Genomic DNA, 18,467 nt, shown 5'->3' with positions numbered 1-18,467 from the left:
ATACCCGATCGATCGCCCGAACTCTTCATCATCATAGCAAGTAACTATTGTCAACGAATCTCATAAATCATTATTAAGTACAATCTATATTGTCTCTACGAAGTAACCATATGTTACCGCTTCTATATATTGCCTCTCCAACTTAGTATCAGCGTGACGCCGCGCACAATCATGCCCTCCCATATTTCTTCCACCATCAACCCCCTGAACCACGACATCTCCCTGTCTGGCTCGACCCCTCTTCCTATCCGGCACATTTGCCATGTATGCCACAATGTTGACACACCTGCGCCCACAAGCGGTATGCCTTTTCCCTTGGCGGTCGACGGGCCTCCGAGAAGGAATTTGACGGCCTTTGAGTGAGGAATAATGTATGTGCCAAAGAAAGCTTCTTCATCGGCGATAGCTGAATTCAGAATGATATGTCGAGGCAGATCCGGAATGAGACAGGCTGGTCTCCCAATTCCGACCATGTCACACGCTCTCTCCGCCAGTGAGGACGCTATCAACTCTCTATTATGCAGCCCTCCCGTCAAGAGTATAGCGGGACCTTGTGGGGGAGGTGGAAGTAGAGGTAAAAGGGACGTTGTGAAATGGGAAAAGAGAGATTGACGCTTGGATGGAGACGACAGAGTTTCAGGATATGCGAAGGCTGGTTGGGCATATGTTCCTCCAGATATTTCAATAATGTCGAGTAGTTGCCATGATACAATGGTCTTGATCAATTCTGACGCCTGATCTTCGTCGAGACCTGAGATGCTGTTAGCATGATGCAGCCTAGCTTGAGAACGCATGACCCGGACTCGCCTCCTTGAACAAAATCAGAACAGTTGACTTTGACGGCCTTGATGAATGACTTGGACGTTTTCCTCCCTATGCCTTCAAGAACGAGATAGAGGAGGTGTAAGCGTACAGGCACATCATCAGGAGCACCTGGCAGATGCACAGGGTTTGGGTTTGTCTATTAATGTCTGTCAGTGGCGGTTTCCGACAGCATTGGCGTGTAATGGCTTACCAACGGGGACAAATATTCTGCCAGCAGGTACCCGTGGGCCGCATGCACCTGTATTCCATCCCATCCTGCTTCTTCAGCCAGCACTGCGCCCGCGACGAACCGGTCCACGATACTCAGCCAGTCCTCCGGGTCTCTTATTTCCTTACTCTTCCTCGGCCACACGGCATGACCCCATAGCCAGCCCATTATGCCGCCGTTCATGTCTGGACGAGCTGAGCACGGCCCGATTGCGCGTTGGTGAGGCAAGCGTGAAAAGTTCACGGTCGAAGATGACTGGAGGCCGGGATGGGAGATTTGCATTATCAGAAGAGGAGGCTTTGGATTGGAAGCGACGACCGATGTCAGACGGCGAAACGCTACCCGGTCTGCCGTAGACGGAGTTATTGTCAAGTCATGCGGCGAAGCAAGATGCTTAGGATCGATTTGGACATTCCCTTGAGCCGTATGAGAAGTGACTCTAACCATGTGCCTGGAAACTTACCCGAGATGACCATTCCCCACCCGCCTTGGGCCCATTGCCCATACAGCCGTAGATGATTCTGCTGAGGAGGTCCTCCGCCCAGACCGATGCCTTCTGCCATAGCAGCCTGCGTCTGAGGTTAGATTCAAAGAAGGCTTGAGCTACGGTGCTTCTTACCTTTACGAGTCTGTTGGGTACGCGGATACCATTGGGCAAGGTGAGAGGCTCGGCGATGAGGCTGATCGGGTCTGGCATTGTCTGATATGCAGATGTAACGGTGGTATTACCGGCTACATGTACTATATGGGAGATCCATACTTCGACTTAAAAATTGCGGCCGCACGCCGCCGGCCGCTCGGAGACGCGCCTGATAACTTGATAAGATTATCGGTGCGAGAAGCGGAGATTCTTTGTTGGTGTCGCTGGCCCCCAGAGTCACTATGTGCCTGCAGAGCAGCAATAGCAGCACACATGCATCTTTCCATTCTCCGGTCCCACAACCACACCCATATCCCTCAGATCAGTCCAGCAGATGTCAAAAACCCGCACCCTCTTTTCACTGGGGAGTCGCACGCCGGCCCTGAATGCCAGTCCACGCCAAACTATAAAGACGGATAATACCAAGAAGACGCGTCTCTCGCTATCCCGAGCCTCCTGACCCCAACCCTCCTTTGTTTACTTTTTGTCTTTTCTCTCTTCTCCAGGTATTATAATTTGTAGCTAGTAGTCTACGTAGACCTTCATTTTTCTACATCTTCTCTTTTCTTCAGTTCGACAATTAACGCAATGCCTCGTTTCTTATTCACGTTCCTTTTTGTTCTTTTGTCTGCTCAGTTCTGCCTGGCGCAGCGACTGGCGACTCGTATTGACGAGGTATGTACGGTCTTGCTTTCCGCAGGGAGACTAGTTACCAGAAAAACTGATGACTTGTATTGTTAGGATGGGCATACTATCGTTATCACTGGTCCAAATGGATACAATGGCGTTGGAACTCTCCCTTCGTGAGTGACAAACCCAGGATCGTTGTGGCCGAAGACGCGTCGTGAACCATGACGCGGTTAGAAAGCAGCTGTCATTGCAATAATAGCTGACCAACCTACAACAGCACGGCTATATCTATGTCCACTTCAGTGCCAGCCACCCCTCGTATGACCATGAGCAGACTCGACGACAGTACGATGTCTTCCACCCCTTCGTAAGACGCGTCGTTCAGTGCAAGAAAAAGGTTAACTAACTATGCGGATAGCCCAAGTGCTGTTGACAGTTGGCGCGGTGATGCCGATGTTGCTTGGACGGAATCACCATCTGCTTCAGATTCGAGCAGGTAAGTTCAATCAATTAGACTGATATTGTTGGTGACTCACCATTCAACCCAACCGCGTAGCAATACTTCCGCCGCCACAGCGTCTTCAACAGAGAAATCCGTCGCGGTCAATGGAGCCGCCGCTGCCGCGACTGATGCTTCTGCTACCACAGCCCAGACTAACGCTTCCGCCGTTATGTCTCATGCTCAAAATTCCGCGACTTTGTCCATGCCCTTGAATCTTGGTTCTGTAATCGGAATAACTCTCACGGGTGCTGTTTCTCTGTGTGCTTCAATAGTCTGGTAAGACCTCGAGAGCCTGTTATTGTCCCACCTTTACTCTAGCAGCTGGACTGCTCCATTTTTTTCATAATCTCACATGTAACAAAGTGTCTGCTAGCGATGTATCCTGGTATCTTGTCGCATTATTTGATAGTGGCCCTGCCGTACTCTCAATTTTGTAGAATGGCTAAACCTCCCTGTCAGAGGAGAATCGCCCTAAAAGTAATTATGATAACATTGGCCTACCCTTTTGCAAACTGCATCACCCTCTTTGATGTCGAGCATAGGGCCAAAGTTATGCAAAGCCAGGCCAGTTGTCGACGCGCGGAACCAATTTCATGCCTGCGGGAGGACAGAGTTACTTGGGGATGGCTGCTATGCATGGCTCAGGCCCAGCATTCCCCTATGAGGGCATTTGATACGGTGTCTTGTAGTCCAGCATGCATGAGGAGGTAATGAGGCGCCGGTGAAGCTGGCGGCGGGGTGGAGTAGAGGGCAAAGAAATCGAATGCCGGATTTGGGCTGCGAGGATGAAACCTTGTAACAGCTAGTTCCTGGCCCCGCTGGCTGAGCTTTCCATTCTGCTCTTTCCGCATTCAGCCCTCCATACCACATCTTTTTTCCACAAAATCCGATATCACAAATGCCCAGTAAGAAGGGAAAGTCCAAGTCCAACACAAAGGCGAACGCTGCTCCAAATTCCAATCCCACGCAGAGCGCTTCCAACCTTCCGAATGGTGCTCCGACCGTCTCGGACGAAGCAGCTCCTCAGGCGCCGCCCTCCGACAAGACGATCGAGCCCAAACCACTACAAGAAAGAGAAGAACAGATGCAAGAACAAGAACAGACGCAAGAACATGATCATGAACATAAGGATGAGGGATCCTCTGGACCATCTCGAAAGGAAGAGCAAAAAGAGCAGGACGATGTGCCGGTGGATGAGCGGATAAGAATTCTTGAGGACGATCTGGAAGCGACGAGGCAAGAAAAGGAGGCGCTGGGAAGTCAGTACAGAAGCCTACTCGGGAAATTAACGGCCATGAGGACGACGCTCGGAGATAAGCTTAAAGAAGATGCTGTGGGTTTTTCCTTCACTCTCTTTTGCCCATGTGCAGAAACTGATACGTGCTTCGGTCGAATACAGGAGGAGTTGGATCGGCGAGAGACGCAGATCAACAATCTTGTCACTGAAAATAGCGAGCTTCACGAAACTGTCGACACACTTAGATCCGAGCTGTCATCCCTCTCCCAGGAATCTTCACACCTTTCTGCCCAGCTGGCCCAACTCCGCTCTCAGAGCGACTCTTCTTCATCAGATGTGCTCTCTCTCACACGTGAAATGAGAGAATTGCGAGGTGAAATGGAGAGATTGAGATTGGAGAGGGAAGAATGGGAGGTAGAAGCGGGGAGGGAAAGAGAACGTAGAGAGACATTAGAGGACGACTTGAGGGTATTCGAGAGAAGGGAACAAGATATGTGCAATGCACTGGAGAAGCTCGCCGAAGAAAGGGATAAAGAAAAGGAGAGGGGAGATAATTTACAAGAGGTGCTGAGCGAGTTTCAAGCGGGTGAGTCCCTTGAAAACGGCCAATTTTGCAAGGTGGATAATACTAACAAGTTGCATAGCGAAAGATTCAGAAATACGACAGGCAACTACTGAACTTGAAACGCAGCTCCGCATAGCAGCAGAATCCCTTTCAGAATTCAAACTCCGTGCTGCCAATGCGGAAACTCGATTGTCCGAGGTTTCTTCAGATGCTAGCAAGTCCACCGCTCTCGAAAAGGAACTAAAGGACAAGAATCAGATTATTGGAAAACTACGACATGATGGTAAGTTGATAGCGCGCGAACCTATTAGCCAAAATCCTGACATCTTTCAGCTGTGGTGAGCAATGAGCATTTGAAAGAGGCGTTGAGAAGGTTACGGAAGAATCAATCTGATAACAATGTTGATCGGTGGGTTTTCGTCACCTCTCCATTATCGTCAGCTTTTTCCTTACTTCCATTTAGGCGTTTGGTGACAAATATCCTCCTCTCATTCCTTATGACATCTCGGGGTGACCCTAAGCGTTTCGAAATGTTATCTTTGCTGGCCACCATTCTTTCATGGGACGATGCTGAGCGTGAAAAAGCTGGGTTACAACGTCAAGGCGCCGTGGGAGGAGGAGGCAAAGGAAAGGCGAGCACAGGTAAGGGCAAAGAAACTGAAAAAAGTGCCGAAGAAGAGGCTGCAATGAACGAAGTAAGTCTCATCAACCAGCTGCGAGTTTGCGGCATTGTGTAACTAACTTGCTCGGACAGTCTTTCAGCAACTTGTTTGTTGAGTTCCTTCTCAAAGAAGCTTCTCAAGGTCAACCATCTCAGACCGGTACATTAGACCAGCAGCCTCGCCGAACACTGTCATCCCTTTCTCTCGACTCGCCCCCTATATTTTCGCCTCCGCATGGTCCTGCAGCCGGATCCATGACATTTTCACCCCCATCTTCTTCGCCTAGACAAAGGCCTCGAGAGATGTCAAGCAGTTCGTCCGTATCAGAATGGCCCATGATGATGGGTGGGAGAAAGGGGAGCCTTGCGTTGAAAGATGTGATGGAAGGGCAAGGACAAACATACCATTCTTAGGTCTTGAATCAGATTTGATTTTTAGATGTACTTGTCATGAATGATGAATGATGTCCGTACATAGATGCTGTACTATTACGAATGCACTAAACAACACACCCGCCCGGTTCGCATGCACGCATCCTTACTCATCACGACAATTTTTGTGTCCCTCCCTGCAATTCCCCACAGCATCTATGACAACCTCTAATCCATCCCATTACTCGGCCTTGCCAGCCTTCTCAGCTTCTTTGATAGTGGCAGCATCCGTCTGGGGGCCCGAAGCTTTACCTGTAAGGCTCTCAAACATGCCTCCAGAGGCCTTGAAAGGTCGAGCAAGGTCACCCTCGGCCTTCTTGTTCCAGAGGTGGAGCTTGGCGGTGTTGGATTCGAGGGCGCCCTTAAGACCCATGATGGATTGGATGAAGAGGGGTTGAGTGTACTTCATGTAGCCGTGCTATATGTAAAAAGTCAGCATGGACAAATTCAAAGCTGGTAGATGCTATTCACAAGGAAAGTCATAATGGCGACGCTCTAAGCGGAATTGTCAGTGACAGGCGAGTACAAGACATAAAAGGACGAACGATGAGCAAGCTCCTGATAGCCTTGCCAGTTTCAGCAAGATCGTAGTCTTTGACAGTAGTCTGCACAAGTTCTGGCTTGGCATCAGGGTTCTATAGATTCAAAGTCAGAATGACTGGAGTGGATATTAGTGAATAGGCAACAGACCATAGGAGACGCCGGATTGACGTATTTCAAGACCGTCAAGTCGTTCTTCTTCCTGATCTATGCGACTGTTAATGGATGCCACCACATATCCGTCACGAGGGACTTACCTTGAGGGTAATGAAGTAATATATAGCAAGCGATATGAGCTGAGCAGAGACGTAACCGATACGGAGGTAGTTTACGACCTGTGGGTCTTCCATGGGGATCCTTCGGGCGACTGCATTGTGTGAGCTGTGGTTCTCCGCGCTGTTCAAGCTGGAACGTACCCTGCATGGCACCGAGGGACAGTATGAGGTTTGAGATGGCTGGGTTGTTCATTGTTGCTGTGGATAACGGTGAATGGGATTGAGATGGAAATAGGATGTAGATATATAAGTATACAGTGGAAGCTGGCGGAAAGAGGAGATGGAATATGTGGAGGGCGGACGTGGAGCCACATCTGGATAATGCCGCGATTCGCCGCGACAAGCTCATCCCGGCGTTCTCCTGCATAAACCATCCCGTGTACGACGAACCCATCTTCACGTATACATCTTCAAAAATGCGGCCTCAGCTTTTCCGCCCAGTTCGTACGCTCGGTCGTCGCCTCAACTCCAGCAGCGCCAGCCCCCAGACGAACCCCAACGTCCAGAAGGCGGTCGAAAACGCCCAGAAGGCCTATGCGCAGACTGCCGCGACCTTGAAGAAAGCTGCTGGCCCCGTCGGGGAGAAGATTGGCGGTGCTCTTGGTGGTGCGTGTATAATACTGGAGATATACAAATCAGAGCACTAAATTCAGCTTCAGGCTACCGTGAACCTGTCATCTACAACTCAAAGGTCTTTGCTTCCATCTGCCGTCAAGTCTGGCAAGCCGAGAAGCTTTCTCCCCCTCTCGAACTTGCGACATGGGCTCGCGCGTACTCTGAGATCTACTCCAAGGCTGTCAACGGTGGTTACTGGAAGAACGTCTTGAAGACTGGTGCCTGGGCCGGTTTGGGTGTTGCCGTGAGTACAGCCGATCATCGGACATTTCTTCTGGCATTCATGTTTGAAATACTAAAGGATGACCACTGTACAGGCTCTTGAGGCGTACGGTATTTTCAAAATTGGCGAGATTGTTGGTAGGCGCAACTTGATTGGTTACAGTCTCAAGGAATAGAGTGTTAAAGGGTGCGAGATGGGAATACGTGATAGAAGGCTTGTCACGGGCAAAGCGCACGAAGAGGCATGACACGTCTGGAGTGTAGACGTATGCATTTGGATCCGGATATCAACCTGAAGTGAATTCTGTCGTGGTCAACTCTTCGATGCCGAAATAAACACTGGAACCAAGACCATTTTGAGTCCTGAAGCAGAATTGCCTGCTGCTTACTGAGCGAGATACAGGGTGCAATGCTCAGTTTTTATGATGGCCTATGGCGGATTTGGTGTTTTGCATATTTTCCTCGTCTCTTAGGTGTGTGTCCCATTCATTGGAGCGGAGCCATGCAAAAACCATACAGTCGTACTACAGTACAAGTGCGCTGTGGTTGTATGTTTTGACTTGAAAATGTTGATTACGTAAAACATGTTGCATTCGAGTAGTAATATATCGAAACAAGGCTCGTTCCGAAAAGTGTCGGTGTATCTCATCTTCTATACATTGTCCATTTGCCTCTTCTTCTTTTCTTCCAAAAAATCGCACAGCAGAACATATACCATGGTAAGTATCTTGTAGCAATGGATTTCAAAGAAGGCACTCAAATTCCTCCATAGCCTACCATCACCGTCGACAAGGCCGAGCTCTATAGGCGGTTGGAGAAGGAGTATTGTGAGTGCTTATTCGAACGCTCACTTGCACACCACTCAGTAATATTTGTAGCCCACGAAGAGTTCGATGAACTGTGTTTCGAGTTTGGTATTGAGCTCGACGAGGACGTATGTCATATTTCCTCCAACCCTCATTGATTCACGGGCTCTAACCATCACTGAAAACCTATAGACCACCATTCAAGTCGAAGAAGCTCGTAAAAAAGGACTTCCTACTCCTCCGCCTCAGCTCAAGATTGAGATTCCAGCCAATCGATACGACCTGCTTTGTATTGAAGGCCTTGCTAGGGCCTTGAGGATCTTCTTGCAGAAGGATATGCCCCCCAGCTACAAGCTCGATATCCCGGAGAAATTGCAAGAAGTTTACGTCGAAGCTTCTGTATGTTGATTCAGACCATTGAGCAAAATAACTGATTTAACTGCAGACTGCTCCCCTTCGACCCTACTTTGCCTCAGCCGTTCTTCGTCTTGCCCGACCCATGAACCAGCTCGAATACGAATCCTTCATTGATCTTCAAGACAAGCTTCACCAAAACCTTTGTCGAATGAGAAAGTTCGTCGCTATCGGCACGCACGATTTGGATACCATCGAAGGACCTTTCAGATACATGTGCAAGGACCCTAAGCAAATCAAATTTGCGCCACTCAACAGGGATACGGAGCACACTGCCGAGGAATTGATGACTATATACGAGGTACGTTTTGAACTGACGCATGAAGCATGCGAGTTCGCTTATGGATTGGTATGCTCCTCAGGCCGATAGACATCTCGCCAAGCACTTGCACCTCATTAAGGATGCCCCAGCGTATCCTATCATCTACGACAGCAAGGACCGGGTATTGTCTATGCCCCCTATCATTAATTCTCAGCGTAAGTCACGTCATCGATCTTAATGACATTGTACTCATGATGAGCAGGCTCTAAGATCGTACCTGGCAAGACAACCAACATCTTCATTGACACAACTGCCACTGACAAGACCAAACTGTAAGCTTTCCAATGGGATTGACGAAGATGAGGCTGATGATTTGAAGTGACATTGTCATTAATATGGTTTGCGCCATGTTTGCTGAGTACTGCAGAGTTCCTTTCTAGTACGTTCTTTTCAGTTCTAAGGACCTTGTTTCCTTTCTAACTGTGAATTCAGCATCGAGCCTGTCAGAATCCACATGCCTGACGGCACCTCCCACATCACCCCACCTCTGGAACCACGTGCCACCACAGCTTCCTCATCTTACATCAATGCTGCTATCGGTCTTGCCTTGTCGCGCCAGGAAATTTGCACGCTCCTTACTCGTATGTCTCTCTCTGCCACCCCCTCGCCCTCAAGCGAGGATCTCCTCGATGTTCTTGTTCCTTGCACCAGGCCAGACATTCTGCACGAGTGTGACATTATGGAGGACGCGGCGATTGCCTACGGCTTCAACGAATTGCCGAGAGCGTTGCCGACTACGAATACTGTGGCTCAGGCGTTCCCTGTGAATAGGTTGGGCGATATTATCAGGAAGGAATGTGCGATGGCTGGCTGGATTGAGGCTTTGCCTTTGATATTGGTAAGTTTCAGGACTATAAATAGAATAGCTTTGCCAATGCTTTGTAGTGCTCTCACGACGAAAACTTCGCCTGGCTCAACCGTCCTGATCCTGGTCATTACGCTATCCACCTTGCCAACCCAAAGTCCCTCGAGTACCAGGTCGTCCGTACTTCCCTCTTGCCCGGTATGCTTAAAACCGCTCGTGAAAACAAGGCTTTGCCTTTGCCCATGAAGATTTTCGAAGTTTCCGACGTTGCCGTCCAGGACTCCACCGAGGAAAGGCAGGCTAGGAACTACAGGAGGCTTTGTGCAGTCTACATGGACAGAAAAGCCGGATTTGAGGTCGCTCATGGACTGTTGGACAGGGTGATGCAAATTTTGGGAGTTCCTCTCTTGGAAAGGAAGGAAAATGAGGGAAATTACGGGTACTATATTGCTTCTGCAAATGGTGAGCGACCTCTTCATGAACTCCTCATCTGTCATGCACTAACTCTGCACAGATCCTACGTACCTCCCTGGCCGGGCGGCTCACGTTTTCTACCGACCCAAACCTACTGTCCAGCCTTCTGAACCCACCCCCTCAGCTCCATCATCCAATCCCATTCAATCGTTTACTTCTGACCTCAAGGCAGCCTTGCACGCAGAGGAGGGATCTTCATGGGAGAGGGATATCAATATTGGCTCCTTGGGTATTCTGCATCCCAGCGTACTTGACAACTTCGAGTTGATCCGACCTTGTTCCGCTTTGGAGATTGACGTGGAACCTTTATTGTAGATGACCCCGTTTGGTTCATATCAATATAGATACATGAATGAGATGTGAGGTGGAATGAAGGTGCAGTCTAAAGCCATGGTGCCCGTTGGCTATGGTGACGGAACCTTAGGAAACGTATTAGATACATCTAACAATACAGCAGTACACAACAGATTCGCTCTTAAATACCACTCGCGGATTCTCGTTGCTCTTTGATCATTTTCAATTCTTCCAACCTGTCTTTCAATTTGGGGACACTCAGGAGCTTGTGTTCCAACTCCTGCTTTTCATCTTGCAATGCCAGTCGTTTTTCGGCATCAAGATGAGTGAACGTGTACCCGCCTTGTCCATCGTATTCAAGAACCATGGTGTGGAACTTCCAAAGAGAGGGTCGATGAGATACTGTCATTAGAGTGATGCCGAGGGCTACAAAGTGGTGGTTCAGTTGACAGCAGTTGTCAGCAGAAAAGGGAAGGACATACAGGTGGCATGATCATACATGATCTTTTCAATCTCGAGCGTCACTGCGCTGGTGCATTCATCCAGAATTGCGTACTGAACGTTTCCCATCAGCGACTGCTTTGAAAGGTTTGCTGAACAGACTTCACCTTTGGCTGATGATAAAACAATCGGGCCATGGCAATCCTCTGTTTATCTCCACCACTCAGAGTGTCCCTCCATTCTCTCACAGCGTCCCACCCTCCCTCTCTTTCAATAATTCCGGCCATTTCTACTACTTCAAGGATCTTTGAGAGATCCTCATCAGATTTTCCGTGGGACAACATATCAGCGTGACTGTGGGGGTAGATTATCTGGTCACGAAGTGTACCGGCGCAAAGGTACGGCCTTTGCGGAATATAAGTGAACTGGTTCGAAGGAGGCTTGTAGACCGTCCCTCCTAAATGACGTTAGCATTCAGCGATACTGGTTACAACTAAATCTTACCATAAACAGGCCAAAGGCCACCAAGGATCCTGAATAAACTGCTTTTCCCGCAACCATTTGGACCAATTACTAGGAGGTGTTTCTAGTGACCGCATTAGCTCCAGGTACTTAATGGATTAGAACATAAGAACAGCCTACACCAGGCTTAACATGGAATGACATAGACTTGACTAAGACGTCTCCATTCGGACTGATAAGGGGGACTTGATCAAATTTGATCTCGTCTGATTCTATAATCTTGCCTCTACCTTGCAGAACTGACAGATGTTAGTAATCAGGACGCTTTTCAGCAATTCTGTTTCTAGGAGCATCCACGTACTTTTGGCATTATTCTCAGTGCTAACACTGCTCACGAGCTTCTTCTGGTACTCCCCTTTTTTGGCGTGTTCCATCGTTTCGAAAAGCTCTGACACTCTAGAAGTATAGCCGGCTAACTCTGCCATGTCCTGTTCATTAATGAGTATGGTAATTCTTTCAACTGTTTTGTCCTGCTGACCTTATAGCTATACATGACTCTTCCAAAGGCATCACTTGAAGATAATAGCAACCTTCGGTTCGTGACAAAACCTGCCATTCATCAGCACATTGGAAATAACCAAAATTGGGATACTGACCCTCAGTCCTACTTCCCAAATCTCCTCCCTTCATAGCCAAAGCACTTCCTCCAAATACAGGTATCGCACAAATGCACAGCCCCAGACTCCCCCACAACCATTTGATGACACCTTCTTCCGCCATTCCATGACCCACACGAATCTTTAAAATGCGATTGACGTGCTTGACAAGCGCAAAATAGCCCCTTTCAATAACATTCTTTTCAAACTCCTCACCATGATATAAAGCTACTTCTTCAGCTGATTCAAGCAAACGGGAGTGAGTGAAACGGAGTTCACCCTCAAGTTTGGCTGAAAATGTAGTATTATATTAGCCAGTAATGTGAATGACTGTATTAGAATCACCGACCTTCATGAGCTGTATAAGCCCCAAACGGTGGTGTGATGGCCCGCACTGGAGATAAGATCAGACCGTGCCCGCATGATGATGGAAAGCAGAAAGCTGACTCACGGAGAGTAGCACTCGTTTGTACAAGGATAGTCAAGAGTACAAGACTCTCTGCACCAACATTCCTGGATAGCTGATAGTTGTACAGTCTATGGTTTTCATTAGTCCTCCTCGGCCTTACTCCAAACGCGCAGGCTTACATGACATCTAGCACAGGCTTGGCAATATTTGAGTATATCTCAGCCAGCTTGCTACTAAGCTGCTGAATATCTTCTGCCAAATATTGGTCTGCATTCTTTATCCGGTCATCGAGATTTGCAAGTTTGTAGAATAATTGCTCGCCATCCTTGCCGCCACCGCTTTCTACTCCTGGCGGGTCAAGATACATGGTCAGAGCGTGCTTTGTCAACCTGGAAGTGGCATTAAAAGGGAAACCTTTGGAGAGATGAAGGAGAATTACCTCGTACGATAAGCAAGGCCCAATTCAGACTGAAGATATTCCAACATTGAATTGGTATAGGTCGCCGGAATAGCGACTAGTAACCACCTTGCTATGTTCATAAGAAACATATGCGGATTGGCTGTGACAAGAGAAGAAACTATTCTGTAACTCGGCGATTTAGCTTCCAGACCTAGGTAGGATTAAATAATAGATCCATTTACCTTCCATCAAGGTCGGCCACATATAGACTCAACCCCGTCCTGCCAACCAAGAAAGCCGAGTGCAGCGCCAGCATGGCGGCTTCTTTACTTTTCAGACTAGGAATAACAATCCGAATAAGTCGCTTCAAACGAATATGGAATAGGGGGTCTTTGATGGACCCGGTAGTGCCATGCTTGACGCCTGTTTTTCGGTATAAGCATTCGTGACGGCAGCCTCGATCGGCATGAACAAACCTTTAACCCTTCTTCCATTTCCTTTTCCTCCAGGAGCTCCTTTGATACCCCTACCAGTGAGAGATCCGTAGGTACTGGTAAGGCAGTATATAGCGAATGCAGCTGTGAATGCACGTTGGAATATCGGGCGATGTTGGAGATACGAATTGAGGATGAATCTAAAACGGGAGCGGAGGGTGTCTTTGGTTAGTGGGATGATGTGGGAGGATGACATGGCTGAGTTCGTCTATGGCTCTGCTGATATATGGGTTGGGCGGGCAATTAAGCATTTGTCGTCTACTGTGCAGGCATAGTAGACATCGTCTATCCGTCGTCCGTTCGTCGTTGCTGTCGCTATTTGCTTTCGCACATCTGATCGTTCGCATCCTCCCACTGTCGCACCGGCTATCATGCAATGGCAAACAGCCGGCGACGTTATTTATTTCCCGCGGCCGGAAGCATTTCTGTCTTCCTCCTATCCTTCTTCGTTCGTTACAAGCAAGTTCCTTTTTCTTCGCGCGCCGGCGTCAGTCATGATCCTTCTGAATAGACGTTGTCGTTCTTCCCGCATACTAGCGTCATCTAAAATCTTTTGCCTTCGCGCTCCTCTCCCCCTCAACAGTATTACAAGCGCAGTCAAATGCATGATTACTCTCCGACCCGCCTCTTTCATCCGTTGACACCACAACGGCTTGAAACGGGAACAAACATGCAGCGCAGGTCATTGGGAAAATGCCATTTTCAGGACTTAAGCCAGAGTCGAGCTACTGGATCTGGGAGAGCCATCCCGAGACTATCATTGAATCCGAGGCATTATGATAGTCAGCCTAAGCAGGCAGCCAGTAATCATCCAGATCCATAACTTTTTATACTGTAATATTATAGATAGCTAGAGAGAATAAAACATGGACAATTTCGAAAGAGTAGAAAATTGTCCAGTGTTCTGCGTGGGCGATGTAAAATTTCGACTTGCCTATCAGCTCATGGTAACCCATCTTTCCAGGCCATGTCCATAGCTGCTTGCTGCTTCTTTTTTACCCACTCATACGCAACACTAAAAAGTTCTTAGCTTTGTTAACTTCAAGCACTAGTTTGACCTACGAGAAATCTTTGCTGGCCCACTGGCCATCACCATCGGAACAAACAGCCTCGTATATGTTTTTTGAAGCCGAAGTCAATGGTGTGGCAAGATTATGTTTACGGGCCGCTTGTAGGGCCAGATTTACATCTTTAAGCATCAAACGAGTTTGGAAGCCACCCGAATATCCGCGAGAAGCTGGGGTCCCCGGAATTGAAGAGATAGGGGGATTAACACGGGATGACCAAGAGGAACCCGAGGAAGTGTTGATCACGCTTTGAAGAAGAGCAATGTCGATATTGAGCGAACGTCCCAAAGCAAGGCCCTCCGATAGCGCTATTTGATTCGAGGCTAATACAAGGCTTTTCTGAACTTAGCTGTTTCGTAACGAATTGACCCCTGGTAGATACTTACTTGTTGCAAACCTTGACGCCGACTCCAGTACCGCTTCCTCCACACTCAATCACGCCCCCTTCCCTTGCCATCATTTGAAGAAATGGCATTGCCAGCCGGGTGGCTATAGGAGCAGGGGATCCGAACATGATTGTCAACTCTCCCCTTTCAGCCGCCACTGTGCCGCCAGATACAGGTGCGTCGATCATCAAGGCTGCGCTGGAGGTTGAATCGTGAATGAGAGACGAAATGGAGAGTGAGACTGTGGGATCGAGGGTTGTTTGGTCAACAAGCATTGTGTGGACTTGGCTGACCTCGGTAGCAGGAGAGGATGCATCGGTGGTTGATGTCAATTCTTTTTTAACTTTCCCTCCTTGGGTGACGGTGTCTGATGGTAATGAAGTGTCTGATAACAGAAGGGTTTCTGGCAAAGGAGGGGTATTACTTGGCAGCTTTGCCAGGCCGGCCAAAATGCCGTTGTCCTGGTCGAGATAAACCGCTTGAACCTGGGGTGTAGAAGGTAGCATCGTAAACACCTTCGACGCACCCATAACCATCCTGCATATGTCAAGTTCCATTCACTGCGAAAGATAGAAGCCAAAGGACGTACTCTTTTCCACTCCCCACTCGCTCAGCCCTGCTCGCTAAATCTTGACCACCACGGTTCCTTAATTCCCGTAGAAAAGACTCTGCTCTGGAGTCCTCATGCTCGCAGAAGAGGAAAGTTGGCGTTATGGAAGGACTAACTTTTTGATAGAATTGATGTGTTTTTAGAAAAAGATTCAAAGCCATGGGATGACCTAGTACGCTTATTACTCATCTGTTGACTATATTGCTACCTCCCTCGTAGCTGGTCTGACGGCCTCGCATTGTTATAAGGGTCGGCACTCACCCATAGCTCCCAGACCTATCCAGCCTGTGGTATGAATGCGTGGTAATTTGGTGGGCATCAGGACGTTCGATATGATGGGTAGTGAAAAGGCTGTGTGATGTGACCTGTCGATGTATATATATCCTGGCCATATTTATTAGCCGGTCGGTCACCTGCCAAACGAAGAGTGGACACCCTCCACCGCACGTCCGCGGCATCGTACGTAATCACAAACCCAATGAGTAGCCGACCGCTCATTTTATCCTCCTTCGTTCGCTTTCGTCCGTCCGTCAACTGTATATCTCTGCTCTGTTTTTCATCCCCCAATAAAAACATTAATTATATAATGCCTCGCTCACCCTCCCCCACGCCACGTCTTCCTCGCCGTCCCTTCATTGAAGATAGTCCGCAGCGCTTTAGAGATCGCGATCCTAGAGACGACTATCGTTACCGCGGTGAACCCTCTAGGTATCGAGGTCCCGCTGGTTTCGACAGAGATCGTAGGGATCTAAGAGACCGCGACTGGCGTGATAGGGATGTTGAAAGGGACTATGATAGAGGCCCTAGATTTGGAGGGCGTCAAAGCTGGTATGCAAGAGACAGGGACGCGGAAAGGATGAGAGAAAGGGATGATAGGGATCGAATAAGGAGTCCTTTGCCTGCCCGACCAGGCATTCCGCTCATCGACAGAGACCAGCGTACGCGAGAGCCAATAGAAGGATCAACGAAGGCCAGATCTGAAGGGACACCAGAAGAGGGGCAGATAACGTCGCCCGTGGCAGCGCCTCCTACTATTTCAGGCTTGCCGCCGAGACCGCGTTCTCCTCCTCGCTCACCGCCTCGAAGGCGGTCAAGGTCTCCACCGCCTTTTAGACGGTTCGAGAGGGAACCTTGGAGGGATAGAGAACGGGACAGAGACAGGGATCGGTTTTATCGACGACGATCGCCTTCACCATATTCCCCTATACGCCGCCGCCGTTCACCATCCGTATCAAGTGCGTCGACGCCATCGCGTTCTTCCCGCTTTTCTCCGATCAAGCGTGGAATTTCACCAGCAGAACGAAGCAGGCGTACACGTTCCCCCATGTCTGAGAAGCCGCAGCACCTCACTTCACCCGAGCCAATGTCGCCCGTAGACCAATCTCGACCTCTTTCGCGAGCATCCGCATCCGGGCCCACTCGTCCCCAAACACCAAGCCTACTGCCTCCTACCTTGTCAGCCCTACAACAACCTGCTCCACCAACTCTATCTCATACTCAGCCTTTATCAACTCCATCAGTCTCTACTTTCCCTAAACGTCCTCCTCCTACTGGACCTCGCTCTGAACGCCTCGGTTTGGTACCGCCCACAGGTCCGCGTGCGCTCGCCCATCTTTACGGAGGACGTCCTGCTGCCCCAAGAGTCTCCTACACAACTCCCATCGCTGGTCTATCCGGTACAAACCCGACGCCTACAGCAACCGTAAAAAATGACTCCCACGCTAGTACGACTCCTGAAACACCAAGTGCTACTCTTCAAGCCCATGCTCCTCCTACTGGGCCCAGCTCTGGGAGGTTGTCATGGTCTGAGAGGAAGAATGTGCTGTCTCAGCCTCACCCAACAGCATCTGAGCAGACATCAAGCTTCAACCCTTATGCACCCGTACCCTCTCATAATGGACAGACCGCTCATCGACGAGATGATTCTTCACCGCCTGCACCCGCACCACAGTCATCTTCATCCGTGTCAACAACGCCGCTTCCACGAATCTTGACACCGGCTGCAGAAGAACTTCCAAATGTGGAGGAATCAGTGATCGCTGAAGAGGAGTTGGCAGAAAGGAAAGCAAAGGAAGAAAAGACAAGGATTTTGGCAGAGCTGCCCCCTGTTTTGATCGGATTTGGAGGCGCAGCGTGGGAAACCGAAGTGGGTCTTCTTATTTCCAAAGGCATTTTTGTTTCTGACGAATGAACAGTTGGCGTCACACATGCATCATTACACGTCACTTGTTCAAAATACTCTCCGCCTCCAAGCAGCTCAAAGACTTGCTGCAGCGAGTTTGGCTGATGCTGAAGCCGAGAGAGTCGCTGTAATGGAACGAAGTAAAATTTGTGATGAGCAGTTGATGTCGGGTACATTGGGTGTGGGGATTATCGGTGGGATCTGATGTGTTAGGTGGCCAATTGTTTAGCTATCTAAAATGTCAATATGCCGCGTAGATTACTTTCGGACGTCCCACCTATGTACTTGTATCGCGTGACTATTGTATTCTGTGGTAAAGATATATTCATCGGCAGTGAAGGTGAAATTTCCTGCCTCCAGCGGGCCTTCTTGATGTTACAAGTACATGCATACAAAAATGATAAGAAAGCCATGTATGGGCATGCGGTGTGAATTTGATACTATGTGAAATAGGTAAACGGGTTCTTTCCCACTCAACCATACATAGCTTGCGCGTATGCCTCGGTTCCAATTAGCCCAAACATCCACCGAAGGCAGACCCGAACCTACCTCGTATTCTTCAGAAGTCATCAGCTCCTGATCGTCTTCCGTAACGTCCTCTATCTTCTTCATTTGGCCATTGACTTAGACGAACGTCAGCATCTAGTGCATTTCAAGAGAGAGAAAGACTGTACCAAAGACCATCTTTCCTAAACTTTCTCCCGCTGGCCCCTCTTCCACTTCCGCTTCATCTCTCCCCTCAAAAGTATCCAGGTGAGCCCCTTCATTTATATCAACTCCTACTTCCTCAACGTCATCCTCTTCGTCCAAAAGCTCATAGTGAGCAGCGAGGGCCTGATCTCCGACCTCTGTTTCGTGATCGCCGATATGTTTGGTTCTCTCGGTGACTTTCG

General features: G+C 48.9%; 10 protein-coding genes and 2 non-coding genes; 6 read left to right on the top strand and 6 right to left on the bottom strand.

The window, feature by feature from the left end:
- Positions 1-3: 3 nt before the first annotated feature.
- On the bottom strand, positions 4-1,762 carry CNAG_02758 (NADH:flavin oxidoreductase/NADH oxidase). XM_012192519.1 has 5 exons: positions 1,653-1,762; positions 1,497-1,602; positions 1,016-1,449; positions 808-961; positions 4-751 (listed from the first exon to the last, which is right to left on the bottom strand). Exons 1-5 carry the CDS (start codon positions 1,728-1,730, stop codon positions 123-125), a joined length of 1,401 nt encoding a protein of 466 aa, XP_012047909.1. The 5' UTR covers positions 1,731-1,762; the 3' UTR covers positions 4-122.
- On the top strand, positions 84-792 carry CNAG_12273. XR_001045494.1 has 2 exons: positions 84-374; positions 419-792. It is a non-coding gene; the product is annotated as a hypothetical RNA (non-coding RNA).
- On the top strand, positions 1,570-3,203 carry CNAG_02759 (hypothetical protein). XM_012192723.1 has 5 exons: positions 1,570-2,348; positions 2,415-2,476; positions 2,581-2,670; positions 2,722-2,799; positions 2,860-3,203. The coding sequence occupies exons 1-5, from the start codon at positions 2,262-2,264 to the stop codon at positions 3,083-3,085; spliced, it is 543 nt and encodes a 180-aa protein (XP_012048113.1). The 5' UTR covers positions 1,570-2,261; the 3' UTR covers positions 3,086-3,203.
- On the bottom strand, positions 1,942-3,553 carry CNAG_12272. The gene is made up of 4 exons (XR_001045493.1): positions 3,307-3,553; positions 2,840-3,247; positions 2,711-2,783; positions 1,942-2,657 (listed from the first exon to the last, which is right to left on the bottom strand). It is a non-coding gene; the product is annotated as a hypothetical RNA (non-coding RNA).
- An 80-nt stretch (positions 3,554-3,633) lies between these two features.
- Positions 3,634-5,819, top strand: CNAG_02760 (hypothetical protein). XM_012192518.1 has 6 exons: positions 3,634-4,138; positions 4,205-4,628; positions 4,687-4,890; positions 4,941-5,016; positions 5,071-5,302; positions 5,362-5,819. Exons 1-6 carry the CDS (start codon positions 3,704-3,706, stop codon positions 5,680-5,682), a joined length of 1,692 nt encoding a protein of 563 aa, XP_012047908.1. The 5' UTR covers positions 3,634-3,703; the 3' UTR covers positions 5,683-5,819.
- On the bottom strand, positions 5,721-6,766 carry CNAG_02761 (inorganic phosphate transporter pho88). XM_012192724.1 has 6 exons: positions 6,657-6,766; positions 6,498-6,607; positions 6,391-6,447; positions 6,246-6,335; positions 6,172-6,195; positions 5,721-6,118 (listed from the first exon to the last, which is right to left on the bottom strand). The coding sequence occupies exons 1-6, from the start codon at positions 6,706-6,708 to the stop codon at positions 5,882-5,884; spliced, it is 570 nt and encodes a 189-aa protein (XP_012048114.1). The 5' UTR covers positions 6,709-6,766; the 3' UTR covers positions 5,721-5,881.
- A 132-nt stretch (positions 6,767-6,898) lies between these two features.
- Positions 6,899-7,745, top strand: CNAG_02762 (F-type H -transporting ATPase subunit G). XM_012192725.1 has 3 exons: positions 6,899-7,121; positions 7,175-7,374; positions 7,448-7,745. Exons 1-3 carry the CDS (start codon positions 6,932-6,934, stop codon positions 7,526-7,528), a joined length of 471 nt encoding a protein of 156 aa, XP_012048115.1. The 5' UTR covers positions 6,899-6,931; the 3' UTR covers positions 7,529-7,745.
- Positions 7,746-7,996: 251 nt separating this feature from the next.
- CNAG_02763 (phenylalanine-tRNA ligase, beta subunit) lies at positions 7,997-10,638 on the top strand. XM_012192726.1 has 11 exons: positions 7,997-8,071; positions 8,125-8,179; positions 8,231-8,286; positions 8,351-8,557; positions 8,604-8,873; positions 8,935-9,049; positions 9,097-9,166; positions 9,214-9,273; positions 9,327-9,732; positions 9,780-10,161; positions 10,214-10,638. The coding sequence occupies exons 1-11, from the start codon at positions 8,069-8,071 to the stop codon at positions 10,486-10,488; spliced, it is 1,899 nt and encodes a 632-aa protein (XP_012048116.1). The 5' UTR covers positions 7,997-8,068; the 3' UTR covers positions 10,489-10,638.
- CNAG_02764 (ATP-binding cassette, subfamily D (ALD), peroxisomal long-chain fatty acid import protein) lies at positions 10,053-13,849 on the bottom strand. XM_012192727.1 has 15 exons: positions 13,312-13,849; positions 13,078-13,258; positions 12,875-13,018; positions 12,615-12,824; positions 12,478-12,563; positions 12,376-12,420; positions 12,027-12,317; positions 11,909-11,979; positions 11,732-11,858; positions 11,551-11,669; positions 11,413-11,494; positions 11,076-11,365; positions 10,950-11,022; positions 10,205-10,893; positions 10,053-10,152 (listed from the first exon to the last, which is right to left on the bottom strand). The coding sequence occupies exons 1-14, from the start codon at positions 13,523-13,525 to the stop codon at positions 10,649-10,651; spliced, it is 2,178 nt and encodes a 725-aa protein (XP_012048117.1). The 5' UTR covers positions 13,526-13,849; the 3' UTR covers positions 10,053-10,152; positions 10,205-10,648.
- Positions 13,850-14,129: 280 nt separating this feature from the next.
- On the bottom strand, positions 14,130-15,774 carry CNAG_02765 (3-hydroxyisobutyrate dehydrogenase). XM_012192517.1 has 5 exons: positions 15,654-15,774; positions 15,372-15,561; positions 14,783-15,319; positions 14,392-14,730; positions 14,130-14,344 (listed from the first exon to the last, which is right to left on the bottom strand). The coding sequence occupies exons 1-5, from the start codon at positions 15,709-15,711 to the stop codon at positions 14,272-14,274; spliced, it is 1,197 nt and encodes a 398-aa protein (XP_012047907.1). The 5' UTR covers positions 15,712-15,774; the 3' UTR covers positions 14,130-14,271.
- A 146-nt stretch (positions 15,775-15,920) lies between these two features.
- Positions 15,921-17,982, top strand: CNAG_02766 (hypothetical protein). XM_012192728.1 has 2 exons: positions 15,921-17,538; positions 17,588-17,982. The coding sequence occupies exons 1-2, from the start codon at positions 15,979-15,981 to the stop codon at positions 17,777-17,779; spliced, it is 1,752 nt and encodes a 583-aa protein (XP_012048118.1). The 5' UTR covers positions 15,921-15,978; the 3' UTR covers positions 17,780-17,982.
- The window catches only part of CNAG_02767 (transcription initiation factor TFIIE subunit alpha), a 1,729-nt gene continuing 1,160 nt past the window's right edge, over positions 17,899-18,467 (bottom strand). The window contains exons 2-4 of the mRNA XM_012192729.1: positions 18,249-18,467; positions 18,124-18,197; positions 17,899-18,074 (exon numbers count right to left, since the gene is read on the bottom strand). The exon at positions 18,249-18,467 is cut by the window's right edge and continues 803 nt beyond it. Coding sequence (XP_012048119.1) covers positions 18,048-18,074; positions 18,124-18,197; positions 18,249-18,467 — 320 coding nt within the window. The 3' untranslated portion in view covers positions 17,899-18,047.

This window comes from Cryptococcus neoformans, chromosome 3 (genome assembly GCF_000149245.1).
Source record: "Cryptococcus neoformans var. grubii H99 chromosome 3, complete sequence".
NCBI classification, from domain to species: Eukaryota; Fungi; Basidiomycota; class Tremellomycetes; order Tremellales; family Cryptococcaceae; genus Cryptococcus; species Cryptococcus neoformans.
The sequence above is the reverse complement of the archived record's forward strand: the minus strand, read 5'-3'. Positions and strand labels throughout refer to the sequence as shown.

Bases quoted from the DNA above. Each gene is read 5' to 3' on its own strand.
- CNAG_02758 (XM_012192519.1), bottom strand. From the start codon at position 1,730: ATGCCAGACCCGATCAGCCTCATCGCCGAGCCTCTCACCTTGCCCAAT. The intron at 1,603-1,652 runs GTAAGAAGCACC...CCTCAGACGCAG, and splicing joins TACCCAACAGACTCGTAAAG to GCTGCTATGGCAGAAGGCAT. The intron at 752-807 runs GCGAGTCCGGGT...ACAGCATCTCAG, and splicing joins TTCTGATTTTGTTCAAGGAG to GTCTCGACGAAGATCAGGCG.
- CNAG_02759 (XM_012192723.1), top strand. From the start codon at position 2,262: ATGCCTCGTTTCTTATTCACGTTCCTTTTTGTTCTTTTGTCTGCTCAG. The intron at 2,349-2,414 runs GTATGTACGGTC...TTGTATTGTTAG, and splicing joins TGGCGACTCGTATTGACGAG to GATGGGCATACTATCGTTAT. The intron at 2,800-2,859 runs GTAAGTTCAATC...CCAACCGCGTAG, and splicing joins TCTGCTTCAGATTCGAGCAG to CAATACTTCCGCCGCCACAG.
- CNAG_02760 (XM_012192518.1), top strand. From the start codon at position 3,704: ATGCCCAGTAAGAAGGGAAAGTCCAAGTCCAACACAAAGGCGAACGCT. The intron at 4,139-4,204 runs GTGGGTTTTTCC...GGTCGAATACAG, and splicing joins ATAAGCTTAAAGAAGATGCT to GAGGAGTTGGATCGGCGAGA. The intron at 4,891-4,940 runs GTAAGTTGATAG...GACATCTTTCAG, and splicing joins TGGAAAACTACGACATGATG to CTGTGGTGAGCAATGAGCAT.
- CNAG_02761 (XM_012192724.1), bottom strand. From the start codon at position 6,708: ATGAACAACCCAGCCATCTCAAACCTCATACTGTCCCTCGGTGCCATG. The intron at 6,608-6,656 runs GTACGTTCCAGC...CACACAATGCAG, and splicing joins GTCCCTCGGTGCCATGCAGG to TCGCCCGAAGGATCCCCATG. The intron at 6,119-6,171 runs GTGAATAGCATC...TTTTACATATAG, and splicing joins TCGCCATTATGACTTTCCTT to CACGGCTACATGAAGTACAC.
- CNAG_02762 (XM_012192725.1), top strand. From the start codon at position 6,932: ATGCGGCCTCAGCTTTTCCGCCCAGTTCGTACGCTCGGTCGTCGCCTC. The intron at 7,122-7,174 runs GTGCGTGTATAA...ATTCAGCTTCAG, and splicing joins GATTGGCGGTGCTCTTGGTG to GCTACCGTGAACCTGTCATC. The intron at 7,375-7,447 runs GTGAGTACAGCC...ACCACTGTACAG, and splicing joins GGGCCGGTTTGGGTGTTGCC to GCTCTTGAGGCGTACGGTAT.
- CNAG_02763 (XM_012192726.1), top strand. The intron at 9,167-9,213 runs GTAAGCTTTCCA...GATGATTTGAAG, and splicing joins GCCACTGACAAGACCAAACT to TGACATTGTCATTAATATGG. The intron at 9,274-9,326 runs GTACGTTCTTTT...CTGTGAATTCAG, and splicing joins TACTGCAGAGTTCCTTTCTA to CATCGAGCCTGTCAGAATCC.
- CNAG_02764 (XM_012192727.1), bottom strand. From the start codon at position 13,525: ATGTCATCCTCCCACATCATCCCACTAACCAAAGACACCCTCCGCTCC. The intron at 12,318-12,375 runs GTCGGTGATTCT...CTACATTTTCAG, and splicing joins GGCTTATACAGCTCATGAAG to CCAAACTTGAGGGTGAACTC. The intron at 11,859-11,908 runs GTCAGCAGGACA...ATTAATGAACAG, and splicing joins GAGTCATGTATAGCTATAAG to GACATGGCAGAGTTAGCCGG.
- CNAG_02765 (XM_012192517.1), bottom strand. From the start codon at position 15,711: ATGCCCACCAAATTACCACGCATTCATACCACAGGCTGGATAGGTCTG. The intron at 15,320-15,371 runs GTACGTCCTTTG...TGACATATGCAG, and splicing joins CGAGTGGGGAGTGGAAAAGA to GATGGTTATGGGTGCGTCGA. The intron at 14,731-14,782 runs GTAAGTATCTAC...AGTTCAGAAAAG, and splicing joins GGCGTCAAGGTTTGCAACAA to CCTTGTATTAGCCTCGAATC.
- CNAG_02766 (XM_012192728.1), top strand. From the start codon at position 15,979: ATGCCTCGCTCACCCTCCCCCACGCCACGTCTTCCTCGCCGTCCCTTC. The intron at 17,539-17,587 runs GTGGGTCTTCTT...ACGAATGAACAG, and splicing joins GCGCAGCGTGGGAAACCGAA to TTGGCGTCACACATGCATCA.